We start from the raw sequence: 11,129 nt of genomic DNA on the forward strand, positions 1-11,129 counted from the left end.
TCATGCCATGTGCTACTGTTCATATGCAGGCTCTGCTTGAGGAGGCTTTACTGGAGACATCTTCTGCATCTGGGAAAACGCAAAGAGCCAAACATCAAGAGAATCATCATCAGCCATTAGATCACGTTATGCCTGGAAGAGTTGAATAGTTAAAAGACGCACCTCTTTTCAGCCTCCTCCTGGCAAGTTTGATCTGATCTTGGAGGATCTGGACCCAGTCTCGAGGTCCGGGGAGCTTCTCTATCCTATATGTTTTGCAGTACTTCTCTGTAAACCCTGCGCACAAATTAGGCAAAATCACCTCAAGTCCCCTGTGCCACCTACTAATTCTATTCCAATTCTATTCTGTTGCTCTAACCTTTAATTGCTCCCACAATGTTTTGGTCGAGACCCTTGCGGTTGTCGTTGAGTCCTCTCTTTCTCTTGCCATTAGGTAAGGAGTTAGCTAAAGTGCTATCATTGAAGAAAGCACACACCTATACAGAGAGGTCGGTTAATACGATTATTAATGTATATTTTCTTTTCCCAAACCGTAAATAATATGCTTGGCTGTGCGAAGAAAACAAATTGTTCTACTTTGAGCTAATATTAAGTCATTATTAACTTGTTTTGCACAGTTTCCTATTTTAATTTATATTTCATATGGTCTAAGCCTGGTGGATGTAACATGGATTTATGAAATAAAGCTCACCAGTTTCCGAAACAGCAGGCTGCCAGAGCGAGTGTAGTTAAGCAGGATGGAGTCTAGCTGAGCTTTGGGAATAAATACATCATATTCCTCTGCAAGACGCACAGCAGGCTCCAAGGAGAAAACAGACGGATCATAGATCACATTAATAGTTCAAGTGACAAAATATCAGAAATACATCCAACCACTGAAATAATAGGATAACGGATAGCTGTTCGATGAATGGACTAAAGAACTATTGAATACTTCTAACTCCCTTATCTTCTGAGTGTTTCCTCTGAGACACACAATCTTAAGTCTTGGGTTGACGGGAATGTTACAATACCTCTTTGGGTTGAGGTTCACCGGCCTCACTTAAGAGAGGAGTGTGTTGGTCGTTGGCGGCCATTGAAATGTTCTGCACTGCCAGTTTGATCTCCTCTGCGTGACCAGAACTCCCTTTCTTGAAGCCGTCGCAGTCTCTGGATTGCAGGGATGTGATCGGGGGCATCAGGGACACACAGGAGGGGGATCCAGGAGTGGAAACGGAAGCTCTTCGACCTGAAACATTCAGTGGGGTCATTTTGAAGACAGGCCTCCTCTTTCGGGCCCTGTGAAGAGGAGCCGGGCCGGGGACGAGGTACGTGGGTTGTGGTGACGCCGTCTGGTCCTGCTTCACCAACGATGCTGGAAACACGTGGCATCAGAGGATTGATTCGGGTTATGTTCTGTTTCTAATCATTTCTGCCTGTTTGTTTTTTCAGTGTGCTTACTGACCTTGCTGAGTCTGCATTAGCCTCCTCATTGACCGTAGTTCCTGCAGAATGGCCTGCAGTGTGCCCTGACAGCTGTGCATGCAGCAGGGGCCTTCAGGTGAGGAGGGAGGAGCTTTATCTGAAGTGGTACAATAACGTGACAGAATGTGTTACATGGGTGCATTGTTTCTCCATCTAGATCCTTGCAGATGTAACCGGTAAAACATATTTTTCTGATTTATAAGCATGAAAGTCTACCATTGGCTTCATCCTTTGGCTGGTTTCTGATCCTGGGTGCTGTGGAGCAGGTGGTTTCGTGGGTATATCTTTGCCCATTGGCTATGGGGATAGGGCAGGAAGATGAGGGCTCTGGTTCGGCTGCATGGGTCCAGTTATGGTTCTCTGGGAGATGGGGCAAGGTGGCAGGCGGTTGTACCCAGCTCGGTCCATAGTCCTGGGGATCCTTTTTCAGGTCATCTCCTTTTGCCCCAGTACGTTGATACACCCTGCCGGTTTTATCACTCAGAAGTCTCATCATCCCTGTGATTTGTCTCTTGATCTCTGTGCCCGGTTCCTCTTCGTCCTCAGCTGAATGGAGAAGGGGCGAGGGTAGGAGGATTAAAAATGATATGTATCTGGATATGATTATTTTATTTTATAGCAGCATGGAGTTCATGCCAAGCTTATATACCTTCATCAACAGGAGAATCTTTAGACTCTTCGTTGGCATCTGTGCAACTGGAATTGACCAAAGGTTGGTCAACATCTAAAGAAAGAGCGTTTAAAAAATGTACAATGGAAAATAGCAGCAACGCATGCAAAATAATAATAACTATAGTTATCTTAAACAGCCCATGACGTAATAAATAAGGACATGTGACTTATTCTGGTATGTGTTGTGTTACATCATCAACCAATAAGGCCTCCCTCTCATTCGATGTAGCTTCTACCACCTGTAGGTGGGGAAGTAGCCTTATCGATGGATGGGCCTAAATAGTTACCACACTGTAGCCTTGTATGTGATTAGTTCGGGAATACATTATAGACTATAACAGTGTTATAGGCATTCTAAATAGCCCTATTATCCTTCTTTCTTTAATTCTCCCGTATATCATATTTACATTGGATTTCACTGAGAGTAATACAAGACTTTTAATTGAAGATTCACATTTTATAATTTATCGCATAGAAACAATGATGCTAGCGAAGTCGTAGTCGCCTCTTTTGTTTACAGTCGTCCCTGCTTTCATACTTAGCCAGTCACCCAGACAGAGGCGCGCATATTGCACGGTCTCGCAACCAGACGCCTACCTTCATCCGTGACCACTTTAAAGCTTTGTGACTTCCTTCTTCGCTTCCTTTCTCCGAACTCCATTTTAGGATTAAAATGTAATCAGCCGTAGGTTCGGGAACCGATCTTCATAAAATGCAGTCACTGCATGTGTTACACTCACCCGGTATGCCCTATTAATCACTATTTCCCCCCCATCTGAGGTTCGATTCAGTCAACTGCAAATGCTCAGTTCTGATCTTTTTATCAATGAAAAATTAAGCTTTTAACTAGTGTCTTACATATTTCCACATCCAGGACCAGTCTGTTCCTCTGTATTTGATATGCAAATAAATTAATTACTTTGATATTAATAAAATCGTCACATCCCTTCGCGCCACCTTATGGTGTGCTCTCATTTCACCACCACTGGCAAACATGTGCCCAATCACTGGCAAGCTTGCATTTAATCTGGGCTACAAACCAGATAATTAGTAAATAATTTGAGTTTTTGACCTTAAATCCTATTATTACTAACTACCATTAATAGCCCAGTAAATGATCATTATAATGACAACTTAATCAATAAATAAACATTGGCAGCCTTGTTCGTTACATATTTAGGACAATATATTTAGGCCTACCTACTATAAACTTATTTTTATCCTTGCAATAAAAGTTATGTCAAAAATATTTGTGAGAAAACTCAAACCTTATAAGCTTTGCATTACATTTAGTTAACAACCCGTTTCCTTTGTGACCATCCTTTTGACAGCTAGGCTACTTGTCACTATAGCTATTTTTCAATGACCACAAAATAAATGCATTTCAAAATGCCCATGCAGCAACAGATCATGACACATTTCGGTGTTTAATCAAAAAATGTTATTCCTGCGAGACATAGAAAATATTTTTTTGAAAATACTGTTAGCAATGCAAGAACATTTGTATTATTTTGTTATTGGATGATGACATGATGTATTAAAGAGAAAAAACTATGAGGTGAACCCCATGGATAAAATCCAAAAGACACGTGACCCTCCCGGACTTTAACTTCCGGGGCACTCTATCGTTCCACACACTGTTGATTGTATTGGACGACAACAGTATTCGTTTTTTTGTGTTTTTGAGATAAAGCGGAATGCTTTGAGTCTTTTAACATGGATCTCCTCAAGGCTGAGATCGAGAGAAAGAGAAAGTTGGTTGTAGACAAGGATCTCGTAAATGTGAGTTGTTTTTTTGTGTTACTGTTACCCATCGTTAACTACGATGGATAGCTATCTGCTGCTACCCGTACGGTTATGCCATCGGAATAGTCCCCTTTATCAATAAGATTTATATATAAATATATGTATATATGTCACGGTGTGCTAGTCGTTAAGCTAATGCTCGATTACATTACCAAATAAACTTGCTTGCGGTTATTGAAATACGCGCAAACGGCAGTTTGTGGTGGCTATTTCTGTAACGTTATAGCTTCGAGCCTGGCCATAACACGGTGGAGCGTCGGGCCCAGGGAATCCATTCTTAGTTTTCGCCACTCTTGATTCCTTGTCGATTACTTTCAGCACTTTTTGTAAACACTAAACGAGTGTTTTTGCACTGATGTCATAAAACTAAAAGAAGAATCCGAATGGTAGCCTTTTTCTCCATTTGCATGTTGATGATTTCCTAGCTATTCTTCGATATATCTATACGGTATCGCATATTTGTTCATGTAATAACAAGTCGTTTTTTTCCCCAGGATACCAAGAGGTACTTCAAAAGAGGTGATCTTGCCCGTAAGGAAGAGGAAGAATATTACAAAAGATGTGGTTATAAAGTAAGTAAACAACAACCCATAGACCAAAGGTTTTAGATATTTGATTCTGTCAGCACAACAGAAATATTTATTTAACGATAATGAATGCTATAACACAATGACAAGTGGAAAATGAGAACGAGTATTTGTGAGAAAACAAATACAATCAAAACAAACAGTGGCTATTCACAATTCACATGTGAATAGGGGCCATTCTACATAATATAACTACGGTTTTCCTAGCCAAGCCTGCAATCTAACCTGTCACTATTGATCCTATCTTTGGGTTTCATTTTGGTGTATTTTCCCCAAGATCAGAAGAAGCGCCAGGGTTGCTGGAGTGGTAACTTTAAACAAGCGTTTGTTTCTGTGTTTACTGTACCGTTTCTCTCCAACCTCTGTGTGCTGCCTGCGTCTGTAGGCTCAGCAACATCCCACTGAGAGCCAGGTATGGCATGGTAAAGTCACGTTGGTAGACAGTGCATGAAGCAAGGAGAAGATGGACTCTATTTCCAAATGTCTCCCTTTCCTTGGCACCTTCTCCATTTACCAGCATTCAGGAATTATTATCCCAAATCATTGGCAAAATCTTAATGCCTTTGGATAGTATTTGGGGACGTTGACGTCTGCTGTGCTTCTTTATTAGAGATTGGATGATCAGAGATTGAATACAGAACCCCCTTCAGTGTACTACTTTAACTAGCTAGCTGGTTCGGAAGTCATTAATATACATCATTTTCAGAGGCTATTAAAAGCTCTGTGAAGGCCAATCATGACGCTGTATAAGGTTAAGTTTGAGGCAAGTCTTGTTTATTTTAAAACGTGCTACTTTTCCTTGCCAAAGAATTGTTCTCACACGTCTACAACTACCTTGTTAAAATGAACGAAGGGAGCAAGGAAAGGAAGCGTGGAGGAGAACTGAACTGGATTTCAGCATGATTCACTGAATTGGTTAAAAATCTGCAAATAACAGAAAATGCCCACTTATTGTTTTGCCTATTAGTCAGCAAAAGCAGCCGTTTTTCGTGTCGTGTTTCTTTTTGTTTATCCACCACTTGTAAAGTGTGGCATATTTTTGCATTTATTTGCAAAAACACGTTGGCAAAATGCTTTAATGTTGCGCTTTAAGCTCAGCAATAAGGTAGTATTGCATTGCAGTCTTCGATTTTTCTTTATACGTTGTCAATATTAAAATTATGTTAATTTAGATTGGGATTTTCATACCACAATCGGAGACGTGCATGTGCAAATGAATGCATGTCATGGCATCATCAGAGAACATTTGAAATGAGCATAGTTTGACAGGACAAAAAAAGCATTTTTCATCATAGTTGACATCCAGACTTTTATTTTTAAATCTCAATCTTTTTGTTGTCCCTTTCTCTGCGCATGAATTCATTTCCACCCCAAGAATTCCACCAGATTAGAGTTCTTCCAACCAGAAACCAAAATTGCGGATTGAATCCCCCAGTGCAGCAGCTTGAGAGTCCGTGCGTTCATGCGTTTGTTCATGCGTGTGTGTGTGTGTGTGTGTGTGCCTGTGTTTACGTGTGCGCCCGGGTGTTGGTTTACGATACGGTTGTAAAACTCATTCTTCTACCGTGGGGGTTTTCCTCCAGGTGGCCAAGGTGGAGGAGGCGCCCACCCCCTCGGCCGTCCCGGTGATGGAACTGGAGCTCACGGAGGAGAAGTTACCGATGTCCCTGTCCCGTCAAGAGGTGAGTCTTGAAACCTGGCCTGGGCCTAAAAAAAAAATTGTTTGGTTCCGGTTTCCGACCGACCCTGTCAATTTATGTGCGACCCAAATTGTTTTATGAGCTTTAAAAAATAAAATAAAATAAAAAACGTTGTTTTTTTTGATGCAAACTATAATTACGTTTTGGTACAGCACCTCTTCATTCTGTACAAGGATGAGCGAATTTTCTCGTTTTTAAATGAAAACAACCTACCTATCATTCGCTGCCGCTGGAAAAAATAAAATAAAAAAATAAAATAAATTCCCTACCTTGACCTCAACTGACAACCAACAGGAACCAAACTATCCCCATGCACCCCACTTCAGAAACATCCATCATCCACCTGGGCCTACCCCTCGCCTGATGTATGTTTCTGCTGTCGCTCGGCTAGGTCATTCGGCGGATGAGGGAACGAGGTGAACCAATCCGTCTCTTCGGAGAGTCTGACTATGAAGCCTTCCAGAGACTCCGAAAGATTGAGATCCTGGCCCCAGAAGTCAATAAGGTAAGGGCCTCAGATAACCCATTGCTAACATGCTAATCGTGACTGGATAAAAATGGATGGCGAATTACCGTTGTTATATCTCATTCAACTCTTCTCTTGCGCGCTCTCTCCCGCTCTCTTGTCTCTCTCTCTCGCTCTCTCTTTCCCTCTCTCTAGGGATTGAGGAACGACCTGAAAGCAGCCATGGACAAGATCGATCAGCAGTACCTGAATGAGATTGTCGGGGGGACAGAAGCGGGAGAAGTCGACACTCAGCATGATCTGAAAGTGCACGAGGAGCACACCACCATAGAAGAACTAGAGGTTTGTGGAATGGTTCTGTTTCAGTTCCATTAGGCATGTGTAGGTTAATACAGGGTCAATGTGGTAGGGCTGGGTGATTAATCGAATTTTGACCGTGATTTCGATTTTAGCGACAAACGATCACAACTCTAATATAATAGATTTTTTATTTTATTTTTTTATTATAGTTTTATAGAAAGTACAAAACAGCTGGATACATATCTATACATCATTTTAGATTTGAACATTTTCTTTTTGACCATTTTGTGTTGTTTTTTTAAGGCGAAATTTCTTCATTTTCAGTAACAATGTGTTTTTTGGCAGAGAAATGCTGAATAAATACATCATGTTTTCAAACTCAAAAGTATCGTTTGAATATCGTGATTTCAATATTGACCTAAATAATCGTGATTGTGATTTTTTGAGCACTAGTCCAATAACAGTACTAGTCGTGGAAGGATAAAACAAGCCATACATTAAATAGGAATCAGAATAAGATACATGATATAACACTGTATAAATATTAAAATGAGGATTTATATGTCAAAGTGACCGTGTATTCAGAAGACTTGCACATAGGTATGTATCATTCCTTGTACATAAGCAGCAGTAATGGTTCATGGTTCATCAGATTAGTTCAGCGTTGTTTCTAACGCTGAATCTTGTCTCTCTTAGGTTCTTGGTAAAACTCTCGGTACAGGAGATGATAGTGGAGACCAAGGTGTCATTGACAAAGTTCTGAAGGTAAGACGACGCTTTGAAATATGACCTCTAGAGGAAGCTGTTGCACAATATATGTTGGTATGATATTTGTGTTTGTTGTCAAGTCCTAACAATAACCGTAACCTGATTGTGGTAGTTCCTGCTGGGTGTTTGGGCCAAGGACCTGAACAGTAGAGAAGACCACGTGAAGCGCAGTGTCCAGGGCAAGCTGGCCAGTGCCACCCACTCCCAGACAGAGACCTACCTGAAACCTCTCTTCAGAAAGCTGAGGAAGAAGGTAGCTTTCCTCCGAATTGCATTCATATCTGTTTACTTTTTTGATTTATTGTTTTGTTTCTTAAAAGAATTGTATGTTCACTGTCTTGTCTTTCAGAACTTGCCCGCAGACATCAAGGAATCCATCACAGACATCATCAAATTCATGTTGGAAAGGGAGTATGTCAAGGTAACATGATCCATTTGGAAAACAAAAACAACAGTGTAAGCACTATTTACACAGCTTACAAAAGCAAACACAATGTGTGGTTCTTGGGCAATCTACGGGTTGGAATAATGGCTAAATGTTGAGATCACTCAAGTTGTGAGTATTGAGGGGGATGTGTTGAGCGTCTTCTGGATAGTACACCTTACACACCTTACACGCACGGTCACCTGACGTTGATGGAACATTATCAGGTTTCTACACGGCTGCTCCAGCCATACTGTTCAAGTGTGGTCTATTATTGTGGCTTTATGGTGCTGAACCATCCCCCAGCAACGCACAATGTTGTCAGCCTCATTGTGCGTTGTGCATTGTGCAAACAAAACAGTTTTTCCAAGTCCCCGTCCGCTATCTCAACAAAAAATGGTTATTTTTAGAGTTGGGGTGAAATTGCTTTTCCGGACTTTAACTATCTACACTTGTACAATCTGATGCTGGGGGTTCTAGACCGTTTTCCTGTTTACACGGTAACTGGCAGTAACAATTTTCGCATGAAACATTTAATATACGCAAGAGTCCATATTTACATCTTATCCAAAATGTTTCAAACTTTGTGCATTTCGAGATTTGGACCAGTATCAAAACATATCACTGCCATGTTACCCACGTCATCACAATTCATTGTAAGTAAGTTGTTTTATGGTATGCTTGGCCTTCAATTGAGAATGCTGTATTTCCCCCCCCCCCCTTCCAGGCCAATGATGCGTACCTGCAGATGGCGATCGGTAATGCCCCCTGGCCTATTGGTGTGACCATGGTGGGAATCCACGCTCGTACAGGGCGAGAAAAGATCTTCTCCAAACACGTGGCCCACGTTCTCAACGACGAGACGCAAAGAAAATACATCCAGGTGTGTGTGTGTGTGTGTGTGTGTGTGTGTGTGTGTGTGTGTGTGTGTTATTTCTGTGGTCAAATCAAGACAACGCAGTGTGCACTGATCGGAGTGATCTGCTATGGAGGGAAGGTGTGCATTGTTGCCGTTTCAGAATGGATGGGCAGCACTCGGCAAATATTAGGGCGCACTCGCACTAGGCCATCTGTACCGTGCTCAAGTCCCCCTCCCGCTGTGCGCTGGCCTGTGCTCACACTAGGCGATCTCAACTGGGCCTGAGTACGGTTGCCTCTTGTATATACGTCATCACGTCGTTATACGTCACCACCAAGCGTCCGCTGCTTAGTAGAACAACACAGAGAACACAGTTGACACTATACTGACTTTGTTGCTTATTTGGAGCCGTTCTACTCAGATACAGCCCTCTCTCACTGAGCGTCTTTGCACTGCCAAATAGGCAGTTTTATGCACGCCTTTTTCGTGGCATGGTCCGCGCGTTTAAACCCCCCGAGGTAAATTGCCTGCTTGAGCTAGAACCCCAATTTACCCTCCCGGACCCTGCACACATTGGCCGTTTATTGGGTTCAATTCTGTTGTAAATGCGACGGTTCGGGGGGGGGGGGGCTTTGGTGGTGGTGGTGTTGATGAAAGATGGTGCGATCTACGAGAGAGACTCAGAGGAACTGTCCTTATGAGGTTTTTGTCTGGATAAAAAACAAGTGGTCAGCAAAATAAAGAATATGTTGGCGTTTTTGCACTTGTAGCCTACACGCAGACGTGAACTTATTCTTGCATGCGGGTGTCTTCATTCATAAAAAATATTCTAAAGAGGTCTAGACTCCGCCTTCTCCAGTGAACCAAGAAAGCCGGCGCCGTGACGAACGGGGGATTGTTGATAAAAAAGTCAACTTCACTATCGCACCAACGTGAACCGCTTGCCGACATGTTTATTGTTTAATGGGAAAGAAGGGTCGCATGGACCGGATTTGAACTGTACTCGAGTACGGTTGGGGTGCTCACACAAGCCAAACAACCTCGACTTGAGCACGGTACAGGTGTGAAACGGGCTTGGGCACGGTACAGATGGCCTGGTGTGAGTGTGCCCTTAGTATCAAGGAAAAAGAAACATCTAAGCTGTTTGACATTATCCAGCAGACTGCGAGCATGACCTCGATAAAGGAATGTGTGGAGTTCCCGGAGTGCAAGTTGAATAACAAACCCACTTCCTGCGTTCCTTTCATATCCTTTCCTGGGATATTTCATTTGTAATGTAAGCCCCTAGCCGTTGGAATGCCCCGGAATGCTCTCCCAAACTCTTTCGTCGTAACCGTACGAAGGTGTTTCTAGAGCCGTGCTGTCATGCGTTGCCTTCTCGCTCATTCTTTGTGCATTGCTCACGTTTTCCCTCTTTATGTTTGGTGCATTTAATTGAATGCATCGTCACTTTTCTTGTGCTTTACAACACGTGTTTGAATGCTTCCTCAGGGACTGAAGAGGTTAATAACCAGCTGCCAGAAGTACTTCACCACAGATCCCTCCAAGTGTGTCGAGTACAACGCTACGAATCCGTAGCCTCCAACACACCGCCGGTCCAACGCCGGAGGAAATGCTTCGACGTCCGTTCTGCATCATAGTCTGAGGATGGCTGAGCCCCGATGTACATAGTCAGAATACCAGCTCAGTTTGTGAACCCCTCATTACAATAAAGCATCGTAGTCTTCGGCTCCCACGAAGAAGACTAAGTCATGCCTGCCAAATTTTGACAGTAGGTCAAATGTTCAGCGCGCCCCAGACTACATGCATCTCTTCAGTAAAATGTTTGGGAAATGAAACGGGGAACTTGGAATTCAAATCAATAGGTATCCAAAGGCTTAAGTATCTAAAGGTTGATTTCAAAAGATGCATTTGCTACAGTCACTGTTTGGGATCATTTTGAATTTTGCTCAAAATAACTACATTTTCTCACTTAGGCCTGTGCTTCCCTTACCTTTTTGTTTAAATGTTTTTCCACCAATACCAAATTATTTACCTGTTTGTATCTGAATAATAAAGTACTTTTCAAGAAAATCAATTTCCA

At 42.3% G+C, this 11,129-nt stretch overlaps 2 protein-coding genes across 3 annotated transcripts; one reads left to right on the forward strand and one right to left on the reverse strand.

The window, feature by feature from the left end:
* Positions 1-3,081, reverse strand: bend7 (BEN domain containing 7). The gene is made up of 9 exons (XM_056599361.1): positions 2,734-3,081; positions 2,114-2,188; positions 1,681-2,010; positions 1,445-1,561; positions 1,014-1,354; positions 692-799; positions 359-476; positions 163-276; positions 1-69 (listed from the first exon to the last, which is right to left on the reverse strand). The coding sequence occupies exons 1-9, from the start codon at positions 2,795-2,797 to the stop codon at positions 20-22; spliced, it is 1,317 nt and encodes a 438-aa protein (XP_056455336.1). The 5' UTR covers positions 2,798-3,081; the 3' UTR covers positions 1-19.
* Positions 3,082-3,739: 658 nt separating this feature from the next.
* On the forward strand, positions 3,740-11,129 carry prpf18 (PRP18 pre-mRNA processing factor 18 homolog (yeast)). Of its 2 annotated transcripts, XM_056599219.1 has the most exons (11): positions 3,740-3,918; positions 4,437-4,514; positions 4,915-4,941; positions 6,113-6,211; positions 6,621-6,734; positions 6,891-7,037; positions 7,692-7,760; positions 7,876-8,016; positions 8,113-8,184; positions 8,915-9,070; positions 10,538-11,129. In XM_056599219.1, exons 1-11 carry the CDS (start codon positions 3,853-3,855, stop codon positions 10,622-10,624), a joined length of 1,056 nt encoding a protein of 351 aa, XP_056455194.1. In that variant the 5' UTR covers positions 3,740-3,852; the 3' UTR covers positions 10,625-11,129. The 2 variants fall into 2 exon arrangements, with proteins under 2 accessions (XP_056455194.1, XP_056455195.1); XM_056599220.1 differs by lacking the exon at positions 4,915-4,941.

Source organism: Gadus chalcogrammus, chromosome 9, assembly GCF_026213295.1.
Source record: "Gadus chalcogrammus isolate NIFS_2021 chromosome 9, NIFS_Gcha_1.0, whole genome shotgun sequence".
NCBI lineage: Eukaryota > Metazoa > Chordata > Actinopteri > Gadiformes > Gadidae > Gadus > Gadus chalcogrammus.